The 27,128-nt window shown below is 41.7% G+C and overlaps 1 protein-coding gene across 1 annotated transcript; it reads left to right on the forward strand.

Annotated features, from left to right (window-relative positions):
- Positions 1–1,392: 1,392 nt before the first annotated feature.
- On the forward strand, positions 1,393–18,678 carry LOC104153839 (serine/arginine-rich splicing factor 5). The gene is made up of 8 exons (XM_068946193.1): positions 1,393–1,582; positions 4,059–4,197; positions 7,666–7,736; positions 8,516–8,602; positions 11,123–11,195; positions 15,012–15,085; positions 16,049–16,159; positions 17,158–18,678. Exons 2-8 carry the CDS (start codon positions 4,072–4,074, stop codon positions 17,441–17,443), a joined length of 828 nt encoding a protein of 275 aa, XP_068802294.1. The 5' UTR covers positions 1,393–1,582; positions 4,059–4,071; the 3' UTR covers positions 17,444–18,678.
- The last annotated feature ends 8,450 nt before the right edge of the window (positions 18,679–27,128 follow it).

Here is a 27,128-nt window from a genome sequence, read left to right on the forward strand (position 1 = left end):
GACATGAAATTAGAGCGATGCCTCAGTCTAACCTGTGATGTCAAAAATGGATCTTGGATATTTACTCCAAGTTAAACCAGAAAATCCAAACGTGATGCTATCAGATGAGGAAGAAATTGGACAGAACACACTCTAGCTGTATGTTAAGCCTCTGGACAGTGAAGGTTTAATCAGCTGTACTGTACTGAAGAAACAGATGTCCACTTTCATCTTGATCATTATACTGTGAATTGTCATGAATCACATTGTAAGAGTTCCATTAAATGAGTAAATCTCAGAGACTCTCATAAGTACCAGAAAAGTAGTGTTGCTGCATGTATGCGCATGCATGCAGAAAAGCTGCTTCTACCCAGAAGCACCATACAAGTTTGTATCTTCACTAACCACTTTTCCCCACCGAAGGTTTCCCCCTGGTGTTAGCAATAGTAACAGTACTAGCATTATATCCAGGGCGGCATAATCCTATGTGAAGACAACGTTATAGTTACTGGCTGGGAGCAGCAAACACTTTATCTACACAAGAACTATCACTAATTGCTGAGCTAAATAGAAGTATGCCTTTGTTCCTCCATTTGTTAACCAGTATAAAGATACTCATCTTTTTTTGGTCAAGTATCAGCCAAAAGTCATAGGCAGTAAGCAATAAGGACGGTGAATGACAGTAGGGTTGGCACGAACGTATCGGCACGGTATCACTTTGTGAAAAGCAGTATGATTTCAGTATTTCAGTGCGCTTCATTTCAAGCAATCCCTCCCTGCGTGTTCCTCCTTCGCAGAGGGCTCAACCTTGGCAGGTGTCTGCTGGGCCCTCCTGGCGCTGAACAGCTTCTGCCCCCGCAGCTCACCGGGCCAAGGGGAGCCGCCTGCAGGCCCAGGGCAGTGCCCAGGCCCACGGAGACGCTTTGCCTTAGCATCAGGTTTTCTATCCCCTTTTCTCCATCTCTCTGTGGCACCACTCTCCTCCCGGGCAGAAACCGGCCCCCAGCTGGAACCGCAGGCCCAGAGGTAACTCTCACTCCCAAACACCCCCCTGAGCCTCGTCCAAAACGGGCTGTGGGAGGCACAGGACTACGCGGCCTAGACCAAGGCCTGGCCACGCCGCAGGCGGGAGGAAAACGGCTCTGAAATGACCGGCGGGAGCCCGAGAGATCCTGCCCCAGCCGGGGGCAGCCCCGGCCCAGACAATACACTTCAGCACCTCACAAACAAGGAGCTTTTCCCCTCATGCCTGACCTAAATCCCCCGGCAGCAAACTAAGCCCTCTGTTTTCTGCCCCGAGCCCGCTGGAAAAGGGAAGAGAGCAGCTCAGCCCCGGCGGCCGCCGAGGGGCCCCCCGGCCGCCGCCCCAGCGCCTACAGCTCCCAGCATGCAACAGCGCCTGCCCGGAGCGCGGCGGCCCGAGGGGCGCGGCCCGGAGCCGCCGCCTGGCACGCTGGGAGTTGGAGTCGGGCGTTGGCGGTTGCGCAGCATCTGTTGGGGGCGCGCGGCGTTGTTGGTCTCTCGTAGGAACACGGCAGCCATTGCCGCGGCGGCTGGGAAGAGCGGTTTCCTCACGGCCGGCTGGAGTCAGCGCTCAGCGACGGTGAGTTACAGCTCCTTGTTTGCCCGCTCGGTGGCCAGAAAGCCCGGGGAGGGTCGGGCGACGGATTGCGAGCGGGTTCTCGCAGCCGGGGCCTGTCTGCGCTGGCCGCGGGGCGGGGACGGGCCCGGCCTTTCTCATGGCGCCGCCGGGCCGAGGGGGAGGAAGCTGCTCTCGGAGGCCTCGTTGGCGCCGCGCGGGGCTCGGTGGGGCCGGGGCCGGGGCCGGGGCCGGGACCGGGGCCCGGGCCCGTGCCCGTGGCGGTTAGGTAATCGAGGCGCGACGCCAGCAGGCCGCGGAGGCCGTCGCGCCGTGTCCTCTGCGGTTCCTTTCATCGGGGCCCCCCAGCCCCTCTGCTCTGCGGCGAGGGCGCCTACCCGCCGGTGTTTTCCTCAGGGCGGTGACTGGGAGCCTTTGGGGTTTGAAGGTGAGCGTAAAGCTTCTCGTGTCAGCCGCGAAAGGCCGGAAGGGCGATCGCCAGCCATCAGGTCGACGCCTTAGTTAGGGCGAACTCGAGGAGAGGTTCCTTCTGCTTTTGGGAAGTGGCCAGTCTAGCGTTGTCCCATCTCGTCTTCTCAGAAAGACGAAGCAGACTGTTTTCTGCTGCGAGCCTTTGATTCCCGAGTGCTTTGTCCTCTGCTATGTAGCACCTTGTGAGCCACCAGTAAACAAACCCGGTTGCATTGTGCTAGGAGCAACGTGTTAAGCTCTGTAACTTGCAGATGTCGATACTGATCTCAAACCATTGTGATCCCTGATGTTTGAGTAAATAACGTTGTGGGCAGATGTTTTACACTTCTTACGCTGTATCTCTGATATTTTCTCAGAGAGTCAGTTCCGACTCTCCCGTGTTCATTTTGATCTCTGATTCTTTGCCCCCTCCGTTGTTTTTCTAGAACTAAAAGTATTGAGCAGCAATTACACAGTTGTTTTAACATGGCAGAACTTTTGTTCCCAAAATAAGTTCTGCTCTCAAAATGATTATTCTTACTGTATTTTAAATGACACAGTTAGAGAAGTCTGTGCAATGTCTGTAAGGGCCTGTCTTTGCCTTAAAGGCAGCTGGCCTTGCTTACGCTGATGTGGTAAGCCGGATCAGGGAACCAGTCTGACTGAACACTAGCTGCTCGCCAAAGGAGCTGAATCTGTTCTCTGGCCTGGCTTTCCATGCGGGCATAAAAATGGAAGTGCCAGCACAAAGGAGGCAGTGGTTACAGAGGGCAGAATAGCCCCTTTTAGGGGAAGCGGAGGCTTATCACATGGCAGTGATTAATTAGCTATCAACTTCAGGCCATGGTTCCATGACAATTTAGGCTAACCTTAGTAAGTGCTGTCGCTGTTCTATCCCTCTCCCTGTAAGATGCCGCATAGCCTCCTTTCATAAGTTTTGGTACTTCTCTGATGGCACAGTGAACTGACAAGGAAGCTACTCAGTGTAAGCCTGGTCGATGCTAACACAAAAAGTAAATCACACTAACCCAAAATACTCCCTCCAAAGTGTCCTTAACTGCAGTTTCATTGCTAGCCTGATAGTGATGTCTGTACTGTATTCTTTGTTTTGCAGCCTGTTCTTGTAGTACAAGATCACATTGTACTTCCACTCCTTAGGACTTGGATTCTTTGTGCTTTGTGTGACAGCAAGCTCAGTGATGGAGCCAAACAATTCATGTTTTCTGCTGTCCTGTGAACTTAAAATGTATTTATGTGCTGCTTAGTTAGTTTCTAACTAAGTATTTGGATCAATAAGCCAATACTAAAATGAGAAGAAAGGGAGTCCTACGTTTGGGGTGCCTTTCCAATGGAAAATTGGCATGCTTAAGGTAATCAGTGGAGCTTTCCTAAAGTATCTCAAATTATGTATCCTGGATCAATAGATAGTTTTGAGAATCTGAATCTCCAGAGTGGCCTTTGGTTTTGCTGTGGCTGAAATCTCTCAAGAACAAACTTGTTCATGACTTGATAGACTGTTAAGACATTTTACGATTAGTGCAAATTGAAATAATTTGATTAATACCATGTATCTTTTGGATGCTAGTAAAACTCTTATTGCAGCTGGCCTTTTAGGTGAAAATAAACATTTGAGAATGTTTTGTATCTTTATCCCAGTGATTACCCTAACCCTTCTGTTCAGTTTTGTATGTTTTTGCTACTGTTAGCCCCATAAATTCATCCTAGAGCTTACAATGTGTTTCCTTGTATCCTGCGGTACAAAAGCCTCATTAGTCTAGCAGCTAGTGAAAGTGTCAGTTCAGATACTGGGCATATTAAAGTTAAGTTACTAAAAAGAAAAGTTCTGTTACCGTTAGTGAGAGCAGATTTTCTCAATTCTCTGACTGTAGAGAAGAACCAGGTTTTTAACAGATATATCTGGAGGACAATAAAATCCACTATCATTTAACCGAGATTTCTGAGATGTAAAAGTGATCTTAACCTATTTTAGGTTTATTAATCTGATAAACAGTGCTGTTTTCTTTCTTAGTATCAAACTTAAGATGAGTGGCTGCCGTGTCTTTGTTGGACACTTAAGCTCACGTGCTCGGGAACGGGATGTGGAGAAATTCTTCAAAGGATATGGACGCATACGGGAAATCCATCTAAAAAATGGCTTTGGATTTGTGGTAAGTAGTACCTTACTTTCTTTTCTCTTGCAGGTACTAGCCTGGCTAGACTGATATTAAGGAGGGGAAAAATGCTTGAGAGAATAATAGTTCAAATGGGAGGCAGAAAATATTGATTTGTATGCTTCAGATTGCTTTTCAGGTGATATTATAATTTTCTCCCATTCACTTCTGTGTTACCTGCTTTTGCCCAGGATTCTCCCAAAATCTTGGTAATATTCTAACTGCATTAAATGCGTGGTATTATAAACTTTGACAAAGTCTTGTCCTCGAGGGAAGTCTTTACAGTCTCACTTCTGTTTCTTTCTTACTTGTTTCAGTCTCCTGGCCTGGAAGGCCATATAGCTCTAAATAATGGCCTAACGTAGAAGTAGTCGGCTGAGACAACAGGGGTAACAGGTGCTTGTAATTGGATTTGAACAGTGCAGCTCAGCTTTTGTTTAACTCTCATGCAGCTAAAGCTAGGCATACCCACCATGAACATAGGTTCATAAGGCATATGTGTCACTTAGACTGTTCTCTATTCATAAAGAGAACAGAGAGTTCTTTGGATCTTAGTTTCCAACAACAGCTTTCTGGAGCTCTGTATCCCTTAATTATTTTCCAGATCTTTACAACTTTACAGATTCCCAAGCTTACTCAGGATTAGCTTGTTTCTTAACTGTTTTTCTCTTAAGAGCTGGGACTTGGAATTCAATGCTGCAGAACGGCTAACTGGAAAGGTTTATATTGCCCTCACGCTGTGACAGACATTCTTTGTTCCAGAGTCAATCCCTTGTACGAAGCTATGGAAAAAGAACAAAAAGCAGCCTTTACCTACCTCAGTTTCATATGAATATTACTTTTTGACTCCTAAACATGCCAGTTCCTGATGGCCCTATCCTATGAGCTAGTTCTTGCTGACTGCCAGGCAGTGGGTACCAATACCTGCCTCTTGAAGTCTAGAGGTAAATGGCTGGTCTAGAGATGAACCTGAGTTTATTTAGTCCATCCTTTCCAGTTGCTGGTATTTCCCGATCACCTTTCCCTGAGCCTTTCTCTTCTCTTTCTGGGCAGGGCTGTCGACTCAATCAGGGGCAACCTCTGCCCAAATCTTTTACATGAGTCAGCCAACCCTCCTTCTCTTCTGCAGTTCCTAGGTAATAGCATTTTCTCTCCAAAGCCCACCCACCAATTAGCAGGCTTGAATAATTGTTCCATGCCTCAAAAATGTTTAACTGCTCTCATGATGAAGAATTTTTTGCCCTTTGCCTTTGTCCTGTCACTGTCCGTCTGTGTGAGGAAAGTATCATCTCTATAGCCCCATATGGGGAAAGTGTCATCTCCATAGCTATGTTTTAGGTACTGGAAGACTGACTAGATCCCCCGGAACCTTTTCGTCTTGAGGCTGAGCAAACCTAATTCCTGCAGCCTTTCTTCATGTATCAGGTCTCCAATTCTCTGATCATCCTAGTGACCCTCTGCTGGTCCCTCTCCAATTTTTCAATGTTTGTCCAAAGCAGGACAGAGTATTCCAGGTGTGGCCTAACAAGTGCCAGATAAGGTGAAATAATCACATTCCTTGATCTGCTGGCTATATTCTTACTAACGGAGCCCAGGACATTCGTTGCTGCAGGGGGACGCTGCTGACTCACCCTTAGCTTCCTGTTCACCAGGACCCCCCGCATCCTTTTCAGCAAAGCTGCACTGTGGCCATTCAGACCGTAGCCTGTACTGCTGCTTGGGATTGCTCTGTCCCAGGTGCAGCACTCTACATTTATCTTTGTTAAGCCTTGCAATTCTTGTTGACCTAACCTTCTAGCCTGTCGAGATCTCTCAGTATGGTGGCTTTTTCTTCTGGCATATCTACTTTTCCTCCCAATCTGCCGTCACCCACAAACTTGGTGACGGTGCATTCAGTCCTGTTATCTAGATCGTTTATAAAGATACCGAATAGTATTAGCCCATGAAGACCTCCACTCCTGACCAGCTGCCAGTTTGACTTTGTTTTTATTGATATAAAAGTCGTATTTATAAAACGTTTTACAAAACCAAATGATTCTGATTGAACACTGTTGCAGCATTGGGGCAGTTAAGAGAAGAAAGCATGTTTCTGTATGCTTGGTCTGAATCACTGCTTAATCTCTGAAGTTAATTTTATTTACTTAAATTCTGTAGATTTCAGTGCAGAATGTTCTCAAACTTTAGTCCCCAAAGCTGGATATACTTCAGACATTCAGTGTATTAGAAACTAACAGAAATCCCTGAATTGTAGGTGCTAACTGTTGATATTCTTAAATGCTAAATCTAAATGAATTTCTCAGGATAGTCTCTGCATGGTGCTGCAAGGATCTGTGATGCTTGATAGTGAAGCTGATTTTTGTAGGGAAGAAGGAAGATTGCTTCAGCCAGCATTGCTTCTGAAAAGCTGTTCCTAGTTAGGCAAACACTATTTACACCTTGAGAAGCTCCTTCTCTGTTGTTCGCTCCTCTCAAGCAGCAGTTCCATGAATTTTTTTTTTTTAATTCATGCTCTTGGGTTAAGCAGTTCCTGTACAGCTGCCTGCTCTCATTGTTTTATTTCTTTCCCTTCTCCTGTTGTCTCACGGGAAGTTACCACAGTGTTCAGCCATATGATGAACCTACCTGGGAAACTGATCTCGCTGAAAAAAACACTATCTTTGTCACCCTGCCCCCTGTGCCCAGTGTGCTGTTTTTCAACTGGATAAATTTCTTGACCTAGTTTCCTGCAGAGCTATCCAGCAGCGGGCTGGATAGGGGGCAGGGGCTACTCAAGCTGATTAAACGAGTGTTGCTACCAAAGGTGAAGTGGCAAATTCCATTGCAACAGTATGTGGAATTGCACGTTATAGCTGATCCAGACCCACAGCATGCCAGTGTTGCAGGAGGGCTTGTCTTGCTTACTTTTCTTACACAGGCGGCACCTTTTTGCCAGACTAGGGAGCTGAATTAGCTCAGAAAAAAATCAGAAGGGATTTTTTGTTTTGTTTTGTTTTTTTCATTTACTGTTTTTTGTTTAATTTTTGTTTATTTGGGTTTTTGTTTGTTTGTTTTGGGTTGGGCTTTTTGTTGCCAGTTCATTAAGGAGAGTTAGCTGGGCTTGGAATTATATCTGCCCCAGAACTCCGACAGGAGGGTTTTTGGAGAGTGCAACTCTTTCCCTTTTGGTAGCAGTTGGATCAGCTTGAGCTGTAGTAGATAATTTCCTTATATGTAGGGCTGTGTTTTAAACCATCCCTTGAAGTAGTCCACCCACCTCCCCCCAAAAAGATATTTTAGAGATCTTTTTAATGAACCAGATAATTTCATTTATTTATTTTACACAGATTCCACAAATAATTATACTGAAACAGCTGAGAGGACATATTTGCTGCAGAAATTGAAAGATTGTAAAGAAAGCATTTTAAATTTTTAGCATTTAAAAATACTGTGAGGGAAAATATTTGTTTATTCCAATTTCTTTCCTAGGAATTTGAAGACCACAGAGATGCTGATGATGCAATTTATGAACTAAATGGTAAAGAGCTGTGTGATGAGAGGTAAGCTTGATAACATATTTTCCCTTAAGAACAGCAAAAGTGTTTTGCATCCAGATAAGGTGCATTAGCTTGTGCTTTGATGCCTGCTTCCTGTACCTCTGATGGGATACGCCTTCCATAACATTAGATAAAGAGATTAGTCAGGATCCTGGCTTTAGTCTTATATAAAGAAAAAAGAGTTTAGGGGTTGGGCGGGGGGTGGTTGAAATAGGGCTAATTGTTTTCTTCGCTTGCACTGCTTTAACATATTTCTGCTCCAAAAGTTCTCGTGGTCTTGAAACGTTAGTGGGAGTGAATTGAAGCTTTTTTTCATTTTCCTGCTTGGTGACTTCAGAAAATAAATTGATGAGAACCTACCATCATTAGCAGTGTTGCCCTTTGGCTTGCAGCAATGTGGACTATAGTCATTGCACGTTACTGTAATTTTTACTTTGATAGTGGAAGTTGGTTTTAGGTCATTACATTATTGTTGCATTCCGAATACTCATTTTGAAACCTTTTTCGCTCTGTGATTACTCTTAAACTGTGATTGAGCACAGTTGGTTGAAAGAATCTGAATTACAAACTCATGACAATTCTCATGAAAGTCTGAGGGAGGTGGATGAGACATAAGGATGCTGTTCGGGCTCTTTAAGAAATACCAGTGATTCTAGTATAAAGCATTACATGTAAGGGCAAGATACTTCTTGTTTGTGCACATGTGCTTCCAGTTGCGAAAGATTTAAGTCAATGCTTAAAAAGTGGTTTTTTTTCCTTTCTTTTTTTTCTACTATCATAAGGGTTACAATTGAGCATGCTCGAGCCCGAAGAGGAAGGGGCAGATTCGCGCAACGGTTCAGTTATTACCAGTCCCAGAGTGGATCTAGGTAGGTGGTTTTGACTCTGTTTTCTACAAATAGGATAACTGAAGAACCATACTAAAACACTGTTTTGTTCCTGTGATTGGAGCTAGGGAGACCTCTGCAGTCCTTTATTATTTTTTCCTCCACTGCCTGAGGAGGATAGTGTGGATTTTGAAGCATGTTCACAAAGACTGACAGACACATTTTGAAATGCTCCCTCTCCATGTTGTATGCATTGCATTGATCTCGCTCCCTACTGTAGTGTACATGATGTGAAGTAGTAGTGCTGCAGTTGGGTTCGCTCGTTTTAACGCTAAATCAAGCAAAAAGATTTCAATATCTCAATAACAATCTGCAGCAATTAGTTCAATATAATTTATTTTGAAACCAGATTCTTAGGAAGAAATTTAATTTAAAACTTCAGATTCCGAGTTGTAGGTTAACAGGGAGTAAGGTAAAACATACTTCTTAACATCTATCTTAAAGAATCTTTTGTAATTTAGATTTGGAAATACAGATCTATATTTTTTATTTTAAATGGTGCTGGCAGGTGTATCAATTCCGTAATATAAAGATTCAGAGCTTCTCTGTTCAGACTTCTTTCATAAACTTTCAGGCTATGCAAAATTTCTGTAGAGCAGTAGTTCTCCAGGGTGTTTACTGTCTAACTAAGCCTTTACGTTTCCGATTGTATAATTTTCAAAATGCTTACTTCAGCACAGCGTACAAAAGGAACTGTATTTAAGAAACACAATATATTACCCTGTGCAGAAGCATTTAGATACCAAGTGACAAAATTTGCTGACTGACTGGTGCCTTGCTGAAGGACAGTCTCTGTCCAAGAATGGAATCTGAAAAACAGGATATAGATCATATCCAGAATACCAGTAGTGCACCTACAGTGTTTGTGGAAGTGTTTACTTCGAACGATTTCAGTCAGTGGTGAATTTTATGCCATTTCACAGTGAATTTTTTGAAAGTTCTGCAGATTTGCCTATGTTACACCCAACAATTGTGCTTTACGTCTTTGTAGTTTACATCTACCCCTACCTGAAGTAAACATGCGTGAAATAATTTACTCTGTAGACACGTTTATAACCATGGCCTATGCAGACTAGCTTTTGAAAGAAAGAGAAAGACTTAACTGACATAAAACCTCTGCATTTGTTTCAAAGTCAGAATTGCTGCCAGTTACAAACCAGTAAGTGTCTGGCCAGTTACAAACCAGTAAGTGTCTGGAACATCTAATTTGCATATGCAAGTATGCTAATTAGATTATTTTTTCTTTAGTGGCAGTAACCTTGATGCGGTAGAATTGGTCCGAAGTCCAGGCTAAAAGTGGACTTTTAAAGTAGGAAGTGTGATTGAAGGTCGTGGGCATCTGACGTTGTAGTCATGTTCATGACGTCAGACTCCCGATACCAGACAGGAAGAGACTACGATTTGCAATAATGGAAAAATGAGACTCAGCCTGCCAGTTTTGGGACTCTGGGACTTCTGTTTAAATGCTCTGAAGATCTGGATGTTCTGAAAAAAATTGGGACACGTTGAGGTATGCACTGAAATGAAATTGCCTGTGCTTCAGTGTACAAATCGATATGCACAATTTAGGGTTATGTTTTTACGGGAGGAGAAGGTGAGAATAGTTTGCTCCAAGGTCGCTGTTCTTGATTCCTCAGTGTTTTCATAGCGATGCAAAGTAGTGCCATTGTTAGAACCTTGCGTTACTTTTCGAAAAGCTGGCATGCCTTTTTCTAGCGTTCTCAAATCCCTTTGTATTCAGAATGATTAGGATTAGGAACGCAAATTACCTGCAAGGGCAGTATTTTTTCCCGAATGTTTCTTATCGTTCTTTTTTTTGTAAATATAGTAAGCCACAGTTTGCTTTTTTTTGAGAAGATCTTTAATTTTCTAGAGTGAAAAAAAATCAGCTTTCATCTGGGAACTGTAAACTGCCACAGTTATTTCAAGACAACCAGTTAGCTAGATCCCTTTTTACTAAAATAAGAACGCTTCTACCCAGAAGACTATATAATGTAGGTCATGGTGCCCTATACAAATAGTAACAGAAGTGATTAGCAGTCTAGAATCTTGAACTGAGATGCCTTTAAATTGTGCTTTCTGGCTTCCTGACTTGAAGAAGCAGAATTTATCCTATTAACTAGCCAAAAAAAATTCAGTTCACATGAATAACCTCCAAAGCCATGTGTATGCCAAGCATGTCTAAAGTTTAAATCGTTTTTCATTCTTCTAGACACTTACTAGAAAAGTATCTAGAAATATAGCAGCTATATTGACTGCTTTGGTATAAAAGTCTTCATCAAAATCCTTTCTGTTCCACTTGTTGCAGCTCTCTATTAGCGGATATGGACTCTTAAATACAGTATGCCCTTGACTAGGGAGAATAAAATCTGCAGTCCATCAGTAAGGAAAATACTTAACTTAAAACCCTCAGCAAACTACAAAAAACATCAGGTTGTTTAAGTTCTGAATTCCTAACACTGGAGATTTTTTTTTTTTCTTTTTGTCTCTGAATTCTTCTAGCCGGTATGGACCTCCTGTTCGTACTGAACACAGAATCATAGTTGAAAACCTTTCTTCCCGTATCAGCTGGCAGGTGAGTTAGCCTCTTATCTTCTTTCTTCACTGTTGTGATACCTTCATTCAGAACACCTTATCTTCCTGCTCTTTAAGTAGACTGTTCTCAGCCTAATTCTATATTAAAGCCATCATAAATATGTAACCTGAATAAAAATTAAGCAAAAAAACCTTAGTGATTGCCAAAAATTAGTACTCAAATGTTTAAAGAAATCCTAGTTTCACAGCTGTGCAAATAGTCTTATAACTTGATTTTTGTAGTTGGGAATCAATTCTTGCTGATTCTGATTACCAACTGAAAAAACTTAAAAGATTCTAGATTATTTCTAAATTACTGAAGCATAACGTACATTTCAAACCATCTCATCATTTTTTAATGTGACACCTGTGAGTGCATGCCTTTGCTTTGAGGGAAATTTAAGGTCTTGTCTTATGTCTGAGGGAATATTATTTTTTATACAAGGCGTGATGGAGAAATCTGTTAAAACATCATGAATAAAATGAAATCTCAGGAAAGCTACTTCATAAAGTGTACTCATAGATACTAAAAAAAAAACCTTTCAATAATTAGTTTTTGAAGGTTTCTTACCACCTTTTTGATTTTAGCCAATCTTCCTAACATTTACCTGGCTTCAACATAATAACAACATAATTCATTTCTTTATTTGTATTCTGCTTAATATACGGTCTGTGTAAAATTTACTTTTGTTAAGGACATAGCAACAGATATTTACAGTGGAGTTTATTTTTGTTCATTAAAGGGACTTAATGAGTTCACTGAAAAATAGAGTAGAATACTCTGAATGTTCAAAGCACTGGTCTTGCAGCTGAATACGCATGAGGTGGCTGTTTTGCTTGCCTGAGGCTTCACTGATGTGTTTCATAAGGGTTTGGTTACGGTCCGTGCAGATAAATGGCAGACCTAGATTTGTTTGTTTTCTGCATGAAAGGTTCGAAAATTCATAGTTGTAAAGTTGTGTTAGTTGTTCAGTAATTGAAAAAACAACCTCTGAGCTGATGTGATGAGCAAGTGGATTTCATATAAATCACTGGGTATCTTATGCAATTATTGTATATGAAGGGATTGTTCTGAGAAGCACAATATTTGGAAAGGACAATTGGGATAAGAGAAATAACCTAGAATGGAGTGTTAAGGAAGGTAAATCCTATAAAGCTGTTCAGTATTCAATTTGTAACTTGAAAAAAATTGACATTTGTGTAATTTTTTTTTTTTTTTTACTGGTAAATATTTATAATGGCTTTATGTGTGCTTACTATTCTAGAGTGAAGTCCATCCACTTCAGATTTCATATTGATGAATCTCAAAAGTTCTTCTCATTAAATGTTTTAATAATTTTAAAATGTATTTTAAATTACTCTAAAAGACTCTACTTCTTGATACCTGCCTAATTGGTAGAACTCATTTGAAGTTAAAGTCCTTATGTAAACCTAACTTAGTTTTCAAGCCATATTTTAACTTCTTTAACTATGCTACTTGCACAACAGATTTAAATAGGTAATACATTAACAGTAGTGGCATTATTATTCCTTTCTAATTCCTGAGATCCTAGCAAGCATGATCAATATGGAACCTCCTTGCTTTAAAACTCGTGCATCTTTTCATCTTCGGTGTGTGCAGGTCCCCAGGCTTTGAGAACTTCTGTCTGCTTTAAAAGCTATTGTGTTTGGATGTTTAGAAAAAAAAAAAACCACACACAGATAAAATATGTGTTTAGATCAGGTTCTTCAAATCTCATTGACTGTAGTAGTGGTAGATGATGTAGTATATAAGTAGTAAATAATGAAACTATCAGAATTCCCCTAAACACGCACTTCTGGCATGTCCAGAGCTTTCCCACCGCTCTTATTGGTTCTTAAGTTTCTGTGAAGTTTCAAAGTGGTCCATAGTTGGGAAAAGTAGATCTGTGTTACATCAAGATATAATTTTTAATGTACACTTTTCCTATTTACAGTCATCCTTAACCTCATTTGCCTTGCTGCTAGGATAGCATGGGTATTTTTGTGCTGATTAAGGTGAATCAGAACAGTAAACGTAGTGGGATAGTCACATTTTATCCAGGTTTTTGTTAAGTAAAGCTAGATAACTTCAAAACATTCTACTAACAAAAGCAAATATTTTGTTAATCTTTTATAAACATACATGCACGCTTCCTCTCTTTCTGAGTAATAATGCACATTGTATTTCATGATGGTGTTCTGTAGAATTCAGAAAGCAAATACTGTGTGGCAACTGTATGGAGGCCTCAATTTTAAAGCCGAAAATTAGTGAATTAGAAAATAATTATGTAGGCTCACTTCTTCTGACTTTGTTTTGATTTATCAATTCTAGTCTGCCATTGAGTTGAGTAGAACCAAAATTTTGCTCTTTCTCCCTGAATTGCTGTAAACAGTCTGAAGTAGTATTTTTAATGGTGCTATTAGGGCCCATTTCTTATTTGCTGTTAAAGTTTCTTTGTGTTAAGCATATGTGAAGCAAGGAAAATATCTGCTAGTTTGCATATGGCAGTTTTTAAAATTAAACTATTGAATTTTAATTAAAGGGTTAGATAAAACTAAGCCTACTTATACTCTGTGGCAAATGTTCTAAAGTTTTTCTTGGCTTTTTGTTTTGTAGTCTTTTCTTCCTCAAGCCTATTTCTAACCAAGTGCATTTTGAACCTCTTCTAACAACCTTGATTTGGGTTAACCCTCATTTTTCTTGTGTGGAGGAGAAAGAACCAAAGATTTGGGGGTTTTCTAGTGGCTGAAATTCTAGGGTTTCGCCTGTTCTGAATTTTCCTTTTGGTTCCTATGACACTCCTGTTTTTTGGCGATCTAGATCTTGGTTTGCCTGGGTTTGATCTCGATTGGCTAGCACAGATCATCCTCGGGTTCTTTAGCCACTTCTGGAGACTATGTCCAGTGCTTTCAGGGCCTCTGGTACCTCCGTGAAGCATATTGGTATGAGCCATCACTCTGCCTTTCTCATGTAAGAGAGTTCCTCTTGGCCAGCTAGGTATTGGACAAGCAACTCTTTGCTTAAGGTACCTTCTTATATCATCTGCCACTTGTGGCATGTTGCGGTAAGTAGTCTGGGACTATAAAATACCAGATACTGTTTGGTAAAAGTACTGTTTTAACTTTTGCAAATGTTTAGATTTTTAATGACCTTTTATACTGTTTGTTTGTACTTTATCCTATTGCTGAGCAAGTAATTCTACAGCGTGTGTGTTTAGCCTCTGTTAAATTAAACACACGAGTGTCTATTGAAACGACGCTGTAGTGTGAGAGAATATTCAAGTTAAATGTAATGAAGATTTTTCTCTTGTAAAAGTATTAATTATACATGAATTGCACCCATTTGTATTTAGTTTTGTTGTGAGACTGGGGGAGGTGAGTCTGTAGAATACATTTGTCTAAATATATTGAATTTTCAGTTAGCTGGGGATTTAATCCTTATAGTCAGTCATACAAATTTGAATGTAATAGTATATATTACTTTTCATCTGGTATAATTTTGACATTAATGCATATCTTGGTGTTTTAATTGTTGCATTATGTTTTCATAACAGCAATTTTTGGTATGCGGGAATGTTTTAAAAGCAATGTTTTACTCATTGTAGTTGTAATAAGAGTGAGGGATTCTTTCTATATGCATCTGCTATTATATAGCCTGAGTTTCAGAAACTGTTTTTCTAAATTATATGTTTTTATATATATAAAAATATAAAAGCATTAACCAGTTTTAGTGGCGAAAGTTTTTGGGGGTATTATTTTACAGTTAGCTAATTCATACGTGTATTATTTGAGGATAAAATGTTAATTTCTACTGCAGGACTTGAAAGATGTCATGAGAAAGGCAGGAGAGGTAACCTATGTGGATGCACACAGAAACAACAGGAATGAAGGGTAAGTTCATGCTTGTGTATAAATCTACATGATAACTGAAACTGTTGGAGACAAGATTATTATTCTTGTAATATAAAAATAACTGAAACATTGTTCTGTGCTGTGGCTTAAATGCTATAATCTCTCCAATTGGAAAAAAAAAAGTCAGTAAATGAGAGTTCAAAAGTGGTATTAAACTGTCTTTCCTCTTAACAATGGAAACAAAATCAAAACAAAACAAGAGAAGGGAGAAACCCTTTGGACGGTTGAGTTATGCTGTCCTTAACTTCTAGTCATGTATGTAGTTATAGGCATTTGTGATCTGATGCTGACTCTTGAGGCTGAAATCTCTCTTGTGTCTGTCTGATTTACCATACAAAGTCATGGGAAACAGACATAACCAACCTCCATAGGAAGTACGTAGCTGTCTGTTCTCCAGACATTCTCAAATTGTGCACAGTGTAAAGGTCCTGCAACACAAAGTAGGAGAGAGGGAAATATGAGTGGAGCGTGTGTGCTGGCAAAAGAGTGCTTAAGGGCCACTCCAAGCAAATTCAACCTAGACACTTTTGAGGGGAAAACAGATTAAAAGAAAAATTTTAAAGGAGGATTTTTATTCACCATTAAAGATCTAAAGAAGAAACCGGACTCTGCAAGTTTATTTTGCTGATTGGACAGCTTTAGAATGCACTTTAGTGAAGGATTGAAGGAAATGTCCTCAGCTGGTACAGGTTTGCGTAGCTTCCTGGATTTGTTTAATTTACAGCTCGGTTGAGAGTGTCAGGACTGTTTTAAGATGATGTGAAAGACAGGGATGGGTAGGACAGTTAGTGTCATATTTTCCTGTTAACCAAGTTAAAAATTAGCTTTGGGAAGATAAAACATCAAGCTGTGAATCAGTAGATAGAAAAAGACCCAGCCTTTTTCTCCTTGGTTTTTTCAGTCTCTCTAACTTAATTTTTTTTCTCTCTTGATGGTGTATAGGGTTGTGGAATTTGCATCCTACAGTGATATGAAGAGTGCACTGGAAAAATTGGATGGCACTGAGCTGAATGGACGCAGAATTAAACTGATTGAAGATCACAGAAGGCATAGGTGTGTCACCTGACCTGGTAGAATTCTGCCGAGAGTAGTATTGATGCCAAAGGTTTAGTATCTAATTCTTTGGCCCCAGGCTAAATATCACAGCACTGAACCACTTTCCAGCAGTGTAAACAGGTTTAGATAAGAGCTGACTTACTGAAAATAGGGTGAATAAAACACAAGAAAGGAACAGATTTTTTTTTACAGATAAAACTTGATATTTAGAGGAATAGATTAAAAAAAAAATTACAAATTTTGGTATTATAATCCTTTCAATTTAATGGACAGCTGCTTCACAGTCCTTGAAATGCCTGTCACCCTTGAAGTGCCTTGAAATGCTTGTCAGCCGTATTCAGATAGTTGTGAAAGCCAACTTTTTGGTGAGAATAAAAAAAAAAAAACCCCAGTTAGCTGACTTGCGTTATTCCCCAAGCAGTTGTGCCATTTAGCTATTAAAAAAAATGCCACGTTAGCTGTAGCTCTTTCGAAGACTCTCCTAAAAACAATCCATTTCTTTATATGAGAAAGGGACACAAAACTAGAGAAGGTATTAAACTCTCAGACTGTAAAGAGTGCTGGTGTTCTGTGCCTTCAGTTTTGTGGGGGGGTTTTTTGTTTTTTGTTTTTAGCATCTTGAAAGAGACCCTATGACCATAACTAATTTAAGGGGTTTTTTTAGAGAGAATAGGCACCACAGGTGCATACTTTCATTTCTGCACTTTTCTTGATAAATGGCTAGAAAATGTTTGTCTGCTCATGAAGAAAATAAAAGGCATCTTTTAGGAGGCAGGTCTCATTTTGCCAAGGTAGCAGAGAGTGCCAAAGCTAGCAGTTCCAGTCCTGAGGCTGCTCTTGGTCCAAGAAGATATTGTTATGATGGAGCATGACAGCAACTTTAACAGCACCCTGAAATACCTGAATGCTGTGCACAATGCATTCAGATATGCACAGCACATCTTTTAATTTTGTAGCAGCTGAGATTCTAAGACTCTTTAATTGCGTTTCTCTAGAAGCAGATCTCGTTCAAGGAGTTACTCAAGATCTCGCAGCAGGTCCAAGTCTACAGGATCTTCCAGATCATACAGCCGTTCCAGGTCCAGGTCCAGGTCAAGATCCAGGTCCAGATCTCGTTCTCGCTCTCGATCCCGGTCCCGGTCTCGCTCTCGCAGTCGTACACCTAAAAAGAGTTACTCCCAGAAGAGCCACCGCTCCAGCCTGCTAGCTTCCTCCCCATCTCCCTCTTCCTCTAAAAGAAAATCTCGTTCTAGGTCGAGCTCTGCTCATAGCCGTAGTTAACCTGCTCTTAGAGATGTATTAATGCATTTAATTTGATTCAAGTTTCTTGAAGACTTGAGACAAATTATACATGAGAACTGGGAGGGGAGAGTTAACATGATGAAAGGGTAACCTCCTTTTTCATTGCCAAAGTGCCTGTCATCAAATAGGCCATCTCTGTGAGGAAGAGCTGTCAGCTTTCTCCTTTCAGTGAAGTCTGGAGTGGGAAGTCTTTTGGGTTTTTTTTTTCTGCTATTAGTAAACATTTTTATCATAGATATATTATGTACACATAATGCTGAGGTAATGGGATGAGTCAATACGCTGCTTTCTCCCTCCCCTGCCCCCCACTTTTCCCTCCACCTCCAAGGCCTTTGACTTCCAAAATATTACATTAGCTTTTGTCCTTGGTATTGAATCCACAGAACAGGAAGTATAGATTTTATTCTCTAAGGTTCTGTGGCTACTTTTTTGTGTGAGAATGAATGGGCCAGCTGAATTTAGTTTAGAGTTCACTTTTTCCCCAGTGCTTGGCTTAACGGGCTATTTAATAAGTTCCAGCTTTAAATGACCTTGATAATATGCTTAATTTACAGCCAACTTTCAGGAATATGCATTGGCCAGTTAATATTGCTCGTTTGGGTAGTGAATCAATACCATGTTAACCAGTAATGAAACCTGGATTTCCCTGTTAGAATGAGACACACCATCCAGATGACAGGATTATTGGAAATGCATTATACTGGGGAAATTTCCAGTAATTCAGTAGTTTGTGATCTTGTATGTAGAGGCCTTATTTGACAGGTGACTCCATAAAACTGCACAGAAATGTCAATATGCATGTCCATGTTTTTAATGTTTATAAAAGTGACATAGCTTTCATACCCAAAAGTATGATATTGAATATTGTGTGTATGATTAGCAATAGTCTTGATGGAACGGAAGGTTATTTTAGTAAATGACAGCAGCAAAAATTCCCAGGAACGGTCTAGTCATTTGTGACAGGAAAATTTAATCATGTTAAAGGGTAAAGAGGGTAATTTCTTTAGAACTCCTGAATGCACAGTTGTTTCAATTAATAGAAATTTCCACTTCAAATACTGTTTGTTCTTATAATTTGGGATTACATTTTTTTTAAACTTCTAGATCATTAAAGAAGGGAAGCATTTTTTGGAAGAATACATGTAAATGAATCCCAAAGTCTTATGTGTGTTAAGTGTACCAATCCTAATAAAATAAAACCTTTTTCTGGCTTATCTTGTGGAGTTTTATTTAGTAATGTTACTGTTGCCATTGTTCATTTCATACAGTCTTGGAAAGGTTATCACAAGGAAATTTATTTTTAGGTGTACATTGTGGAAGCAAACAAAAGGTAGACGAGGAGCACATGACACGTAAATAACCAGATACTCTCCAGTAGGAGAGGAAGTCAAACTACAGGATTTTACTGTCAGGGCCATCAGCTGCTCAGGGGCCTATTTGAATCAACTGATGGCAAATAGTCTTTCTACAGTTTCTCGCAAGTCAGATTTGTATCTGACTTCCTTGTCCACCAGTTCAACAGAAGAACCAACAACCAAATGTCTGTAGTCACTGGGTTTTCATATAGGTAAAGACATTTTGGAAGGTTTGAAATATGGTGGCAGGGAATCTTATATTGCCTGGACTGTGGCAACTGCCATGCGCTGTGCCTGTAAGACTTCATGGCTGACACCTTTACTCAAGCAAGTTACGGCTAATCTTAACTCTTTTGCCTGTTTGGTTTGCTGTGATGTGAATATGCTAACATTTCAGAAAAGCACAAGGAGCAAATCACTTTGCAACAGAATTTTGCTAGATACAATTCTGTTGGGAAAGTTGGAATGGGATAGATTCTGCCCTAATTTTGCTCAGCTCTGTTAAATGTCAGTGTTGCTTGCTTTGATATATTTGTGTCACTACTAAAAAACCTCCTAAAATGCTAATGTGTTGACAGTGCTTCCACTAATGGAAAATAAGTATTCTTTGTGCGTATTTTGCACAAACGTCCACCACCTAGCTTGGTACTTGCGAGATCAGTAAGTGCAAAGTTGGACTTTGAGTGCCTCTGACCAAGAGCATGCTTACCTTGAATCATTAATTCTTGATTCTTCATTATATGGGGTCATTTCCCTTTGAGGATTTTCTCCGATTGACTCAGTAGTAGCAATAGTAAGAAAAGTTGTAGACCAAAAAAATGCCAAAAAGCTTAAGGTTGTAGGTAGGTTTGTGATCTTGTGACTGCAACCATAAAGACGTACAGCTTATTTCTCAACCTAAAGCCCAGTGTACCCAGAGATACTTTTTTCAACTTATTTTAAATTGCTATGATAGAAGCAATCGGTGGTTCAGTGTGGATAGTGGTTTAGTGTAGAAACTCTTAACGGCAGTATTTCTTTTCTCTCCTGGAATAGTAGTGGTTTGAACATCTTTGCCCATACAGGTGCACCAAAGTTAGCTGCAGTACTGCTTTCTAAATGTAGCAATAGATAAGCAAAGACTGCAGATTGTATGGTGCTGATATTAATGCAACGTGATATGATTAAAAACTAGATTTCGCACTAATTTTTACATGTTCTTAAAGGTGGCAAGCAGTGGCTCGTCTTTGTTGCCCTATGATATACAAAGGACTTCTAAAGTGTTTATGTGAGGAAAAGGTGAGCTTCTGAAATATTAAGACTATCAAATCTAATCTTTTCTTTTTTGGGGGTATGGTATGTTTGTTTATGGTAGATGTGAACTTTGCAGCTTTTTTAATCTGTATTTGAAGGGGAAGCATAGGAATCTTCAGCAGTTGTCTTTGCCAAAAAAGGTTTTTTAAGGAAAGATTGAGTCTTCAGTTGCTGAGCTCTTGGTTGTTTCCTTTGGTGAATTAATTTAGGTGCCTGGAGAAATAATGCAGTTGTAAGCCTGAATTTTAATTTCTTGTGCATCTTTCTTGTGCTCTTTCTGGCCTGTTCAATGTCAAAAAAGGTTTAAACCCTTATAATGTACTGTGGGGGGAAGGGTGGTCTGATTACCCCTCCCACACACACATTTCCTACTGTGTCACCACTTTTTTTTTTTTTGAGAAGACTGACTATAAATAGCAGGTTGGAATTTTGTACTTTTCATGCTTCCCCCCACCTCAAGAGTATCATATGAGGAAGTCCTGACAGTCCTGACAGTTTTGAAAGTACTTACAGAAATGAAAGCTACATTTTTCAGTGGGGTTTAAAGTTTAATGTATTACCTTGCATTTAAAATGAGCTACAATTGTGTAGTGTTAGTTATTGCTCTGATGAAGGAGAACTCCTGGTGCCATTGTAAGCTGATGATGTCTGACTCTCAACTTGGAGCAAGGCCAGTCTAGAATTTGTAGTTTTAGGGTGTATGTGTATGTGTTGGTGGAGAGGGGTAAAAACACAGTTCTGCAGCCTGAATAAAGTACCCTGAGGCTGATGTTTGGCAAGCCCTTGCATAGAAAAGGACTAGGGCAGAAAGAAGTTGTGAAGGAAAAAAAAAAGGACAAAAGTCAAGAGTTTCCACAGGTGGCAGTTTCACTGCCACAGACACTGTGTAGACCTTTGAAGAAGGGGAGGAAACAAGAGTCCCTCTATTGCTCTAAGAGAACACAGCATTTGTACTCAGAAAAACAGTTCAAATGTAGAGGCATCCTCTAGCCTGTATTCTTGAGATAAAGAAACTGGAGAGAATATGTGTGCTTGTTTGTAATTTTTTAAAAAACGTTTGGTGTTCTGCTGAAGAGCTGAAGGTCTAGAGAAAAATGAAGCAGTGCTGCATTCCTGTGTCTGTGAGTCAGTTGAGTATCTTGATTGGTAGACATAGACTGGCGTGGTAGACTCTTTTTAGGTAAACAATATAGTCTGAGACTTGGCTGAACTATTACTGTATTTCAGAAACTAGATTATTTTAAAAATAGAGTATTTTTAGATTACTTTAAAAATAGAAAATTTTTAGACTGCACTGAAACAAATTATTTATCCACATATGGAGTCAGGTGTCTTAGTTCCAACTCTACGGAGCCCATTTTAATGTAACCTAAAATAGATTTCTTTAATGTATTAGAATTCATATCTTCTGCAGGCAGCATGTTATAACATCCGACACTTTTTCTCTATGAGAAAGCTGGACATCAGCCATTCCAACTGGCAGAAAGCTTCGACTTTCAGCCCTGCAAAGCTAAAATGAACCAAGTTTGAAGTCATGATGTATCTACAAGTAAATCTGTCATTTCTCCTACCCTTATCTTGCTAGTCTGAGCCTTGAAGAACAGTTTTCACAAATGTCACCTCAGCAATTAGAGATGATGTAAGACAAAATAAAAGTTAAATTTACATTAGATTTAAGAGTTCCAGTTACACTTTTGGGGTACAATGAAGTTGGACAATACGGCTAAGATGATCTAGCAGCTGGCAGGAGGAACTATACCATTCCTTCTTCCCAAGCTCCTGCTCTCTGTCTTGTGTCAGCTGGTGCTCATCTGATCCTCCATAAGCCAGTTCAATCACATCACAATAAATGGGTATTTCAGATCTCTTGCAGTACTGCTTTTTCCAGTTCTATTACCTGAATCTGATGCATAAAGGGAGGAAGTGGAATTGTGACCTGGGGTACAACTCCACTGCGATTCTTCTGTTTCCCTCCTTCACAAATATGTGCAGCCTCTTATTCCTAACGTTATCTATCCATTCTGTTCTCTGAGCATTCAGTCTCCAAACAGAACACCATCACTGTCCCTCCATCCTGGATTTCTTGCGCTTTCCTTCCAAAGGACGTTTTGCTCCCAGGGGAAGCTTCATTCACACTGCAGCATACAACTACCTGCAGCACAAGGCAGTGTTGGAAGCAGAGCACTGGATTGCATTTAGGCAACTAGCTACATCCTACCCCCAAAATATGGGTGTTTTTTTTTTTCTGTGATATATATGGCACTTCTTTATTACTAATTACTTTTTTTCCCATTTAATGGAGGGCTTCTCATCCAAGGGTATCTCAGCAGTTTGTGAAGATCAGCTTTATTATACTTGGCCATATCACATCTCTGCTTCGCTGCTGAGAAAAGCAAAGTGAGCGAAGTGGGGTGGGGGTAGAGGAGTTCACCTGTAGTTGCAAAGAGACATCAGGAGTAGGCTGGGAATGCAGGGAAGGCCAGGAATCATTGAATAGGTTCACCTCTGACTCATGCCATCTAGTGGCTGTACTTGCTGTCGCCTCTGGTGGAGCCATGAGACGGGCTCAGACGGGTTTTGAATCCTCACAGTGGAGAAAAAGCTTCTCTTTCAAAAAGGTGAAAGGACAGTGTCTTTCAGAGTAGGAAGAAGCGTGCAAAACAGGTCTGGACCTCTTCACTGTGTACCTAAGGATGTTTGCCCTTCCCTCCTACCTCTTGAAGGTTATATCTTGTGTTTCCCTAAATCCTCCACTCCTTTTTGAGATGCTGCTCTTCACTCTCAGCAGCATTCTTATGCATGAGTTCCCAATTAGCTACTTGCAGCCCTAGGCACCTACTCAAAGCTGGGCTTGGTTACATAGCTAGCAGGGTGTTTAGGGGCAGGCAGTGGTGGCAACGGTAAGTAGCGTAGCCCTAGCAAATACTACTGCTAGCTGCTGCACTGGGAGCAGACACCACTGTAATTTCCAGTCTCATCTGTTCAGCTCTGAGCCTTCTCTGGCAGCACTGTTACCCTTCATTTTATAGGCAAGTATGCACAGGGACTTTAGGGCTGCATTTTAAAGGTATAGGTAGCACCTCTAGCTGCAATGCGCTGCCGTTGCTCTAGCCCAGAGGGCCAAGGGCTATGAGCTCTGGGGTGAGAAATTCTCAGCTCTGCCTGCTTCTGCTGCTGCCCCCCAGTCTTGGAGCAGAGTGCTGTACAATTCCTAAGTAGCTTCAGGTTTTTTTTACAAGAGTTTTGGAAACATGTAATTTCCAGTCTGTTTCCTTCCCTCCCCCTACTGTTGTTTGCTGTAAGACCAAATGCTCTGTGCACAGTACCTGAGGGCATGCTTCCCATCTTAGCAGCCCTGCAATCAGGTCCCCCCTCCACCCCCTGTCTTTACAAACCTGCAAGAGAGTTGTTAGCCTTTCACCCAGGGGTGATTTGCGAGGACAGTAACGCTGATTAGCTACAGTTATGCCGAGCAGAGGGCTACAGTTGGGGGAGCAGCATGAGCAGAGTGCTCTATGCATGTCAGCTTAAAGGAGGGGCTGCAGCAGAGACACGGAGTCCGCACAAGGAATCCAGGACAGAGTCAGCACAGAGAGGGCAGTGCAAGGGTTAACAGGCTGGGGGCCTGGAGAGAAACAAAGCCAAATTAAATGCTGCAGTGGAACAGTGGGTAATGGCAACTCTGTATGTCTGGGTAGTCTCAAGATGTTCAAAGGACAATCACTACTATTGATTTGCTGGGCTTAGGAGCATGAAGGAGTGATAAAGGGAAGAGGGAGAGGAGAGGTAAGGTGAAACCCACTCTTCAGGATTAATGAAGGGCTTGAAATAAACGGGTAAGAGTTTCACTGCAACTGAATGATGCTTTTGTGTTGTGAATGGCTGCTTCCTGTGAACAGGATCAAATCGCTGTTCTCCTTCCCATCTTCTTCTCTTTCTAGAGGAACCTTGTCCTGGGTGGGAGTGCAGCAGTGCCAGGCTGAGCTGGAAGGATCCAGATCAATACGCCTAGAATAGATGTTTCGGTTCAGGCCAAGAATTGCTCAGTGTGTATGTCTGTAGGTACACGTGATACGTCACTGGAGACCCTGAGGTCAGGTTTAGCAAGACTTTGCATGCATGATGACATTTTTTTGTCCAACAGCCCGCACTCCAGAGTTCTAAGGCACCTCATTTCTCCTTGCATATCAGGGACCCCTGGATGTTATTTTGGGGCTCTCATAAGTGAGATGTAGCTGGTCATATTTTCAAAGGAAGTGAGCACCCACTGGTCTAGCTGAAGTAAATAAAATCTGCAAGTGTTCCCACTGTAGAGCCTTGAAAGTACAAGTACCACAACTTGATGATAACAGTTTGGGCCAGTTTTTTACTTGAGAGAGGGAATGAAGCAGATGCTAGCACTGCAATGACAGGAAAGGCAAGTAAGGAAAAGAAGAGATGTACAGAGAAAGGCTAGAACAGCTGGATGAAATTTTTGCATTTCACATCTACAGCTAATAGAATTGCGCCTCAAACTCAAGGAATAGGACCGTGGGTCTAGTCTCCTCTCAGCACCGCGACTTCCGGCTGGGATAGCATGAGTCGAGGCCAGCAGCTTTCCAGCCCTTTGCCAGAGCTCCCAAAGGGTGCAGCAGATTATGCCTGTCTAAACCACTGAGTTCCTATTACAATCTGTCCTTTACTGGTTACTGAGCACCCAAAAAATCAGAATCTGGCATCTGTAGACAGCCTAGTCCTTCCATGTCTCTGGCCAAAGATGAACTTTACCAGAGCCAGAATTACACACAACAACCAGTGCTTCAGCTTATTGTTTTTGATTGTGCTTGGCTTCATTTCTCTCTATGTCTTTTTCCCAGAAAAGCCTCAGATCATATCGTCTGTTTAACAAAAAGTACAAGAAAGAGCTCTGCTGTTTCTCACAAACATGACTATTGCCATGTTCTCTGTGTCCCTGCTGGCTCCTGTGAACGCCTAACTGAAAAGAAGTGCTGTGTTTAAAAAACAGGCTTTTTTATACATTTAAAAAGCTTCCTCATTCTTTTCCTTCAAATTGTTATAGCTGGTTTCTAGCACCGTAGAGGAACCACTGCTGATCATGTAGATTGATTTCTGGGTTTGACCAAATGCTTTTGTCTTACTTGCTGCAAGCTTTCTTCCCACACCTGCCCTCCATCTGCTTCAATTTGTTTTACTCTTTCCTAACTCTAGCACTTGGATGGTCTAAAATGCACGTGTGGCCATTGTACAAACTTCCCTGAACTTCCCTTACTGAAGTAGCTCATCTCTCTTATCCTTGAACACCAGGAGTTCACCCTTTGCTGTATTCCTCAACAAGAATGGAAGATAACACGTATCTAACTTTCAGTTTGAGATTCCAAATCTCTCAGCAAACACTTTGCAAAGCATGGGTGAACTTACCTAGCTCAGCTAGGACTTGGAAACCTGCACTACGCACGCTCCTACTCTGTGTTTGTCTATACTAGGTGAACAGCAGCAAGAGCTGTATGCAGAAAAAGTGTGGTGGGAGGGGTTTACTCTTGTGCTCAGGAGGAAGGAGAAGTTGCGGTGCTGTGCAGCAGCCTGGGCTGTCTTGGGCTTGTGTCTAAAGCTCCCCCACACGCACACATCTACAACATGACTGTGCAGTGTACATAACAGTGGGGTTTGTCTAACATATAGGTAATTAGATCTCAGAGCACCAGAGTGTTAGCTGTAAGGCAGTCGAGAGAACCTTACCGCACCTTATTATCCAGATATGTGAAAGAAGCAACAACAGTAGTATGGAGTTGCAGACTCTAGTGGGCTGGGGAAAGTAGCGGTTGCTGAAACCAAATGTATCCCCTGGGCGCTTTCAGACTACCCTGAAGACATGCCCAGGCCTTGATATGTTTCATATTCTAGTGTCAGGCAGAATGATAAAGTTTAAGGGAAGCTGTTGTGTATGGAAAGCTCTCCCTGGATACAGAACCAGCATGGGATTATAAACCAAGGTACCTGCAACCCACCCCCCCACCCAGCTCTCTTGTCACAAAGTTGCATAACCTCCAAACTGCAGCATTTGCCCTCTGTAAAATACAGGGTGGGTTCAGTGCTAAAGCGAGCAGGATGCTCTGATGCTGAGTACTTTAAATCCTTCTATTGTTCTGCTGACTCTCCAGCCCAAGCCTTCTCGCATCACGCTGCGAGCACACCAGGTAGGTATTGCAGCCTGCCTTGCTTGGGGAGCCCTGGCCATGCAAAGCATAAGGCCTTGGACAGGTCACAGCATAGCAGTAGGCTACACTTTCAAAGGGCACTCGGCTCGCCCAGAGCCCTTAGATCTCCATGCCAGTCAAGGGCTGGTGCCCCGTGAGCAGGGACGGTGGCTAAAGAACTCAACTCTGCTCCCACCGACATGACACACCTGCTGGCAAGGGTAGGCAGGGCCCAGGCTGACCCCCATCCCCTGCAGCAACTGTGTTTCAGAGCAGCGTAATCGTGCACGGAGTGTTGCCCCTTCGTTAGAGCAATTTGCAGAAAGAGAGCAGGCCCGTCTCTGCGTGAGGTTAGCTGGGACCCCACCAGATGGTGCTGTAACACTGCCTCACTGAAATACCTTTTCTAGAACAAATTGCAAAACCCATCTTAAAATAGTCCTGGTGACCCAAGCCTTTGCCTTTGTGGAAAAAATAAAATAACAAACAGCCAAAAAAAACCATAACAACCCTCCCCCCCGACTAGAGAACTGGAAACTGTGTGTTCCTCCCCTCGTGTGGTTTCCGGCACGCTCACCTGTCAGGGGAGCGGAAGGAAGAGGCAGGAGAGCGGGGGCCTCAAAAATCAACCAAGGAGCGGAGGTGTGCGCAGCTCCCGCGAAGGCGCTGCTGGGGGCCACATCTGTCTGTGCAGATATCCTGCATCCCTTCCCGTCCTCCTGCCCTTAGAAGTCCTTCTGCCAAGCAGCCCACTCTAAGGACTGTCCCAAGGGGCTGCCACGCTGCTTTCCTAGCCGGGCTGCTGCCTTGGGGCAGCTCCCC

The sequence above is a fragment of the Struthio camelus genome, chromosome 5 (assembly GCF_040807025.1).
Source record: "Struthio camelus isolate bStrCam1 chromosome 5, bStrCam1.hap1, whole genome shotgun sequence".
NCBI classification, from domain to species: domain Eukaryota; kingdom Metazoa; phylum Chordata; class Aves; order Struthioniformes; family Struthionidae; genus Struthio; species Struthio camelus.

Excerpts from the sequence above, each read along its gene's own strand:
- LOC104153839 (XM_068946193.1), top strand. The coding sequence starts at position 4,072 with ATGAGTGGCTGCCGTGTCTTTGTTGGACACTTAAGCTCACGTGCTCGG. Across the intron at positions 7,737-8,515 it reads AAAGAGCTGTGTGATGAGAG|GGTTACAATTGAGCATGCTC; the intron begins GTAAGCTTGATA and ends TACTATCATAAG. Across the intron at positions 16,160-17,157 it reads GAAGATCACAGAAGGCATAG|AAGCAGATCTCGTTCAAGGA; the intron begins GTGTGTCACCTG and ends GCGTTTCTCTAG.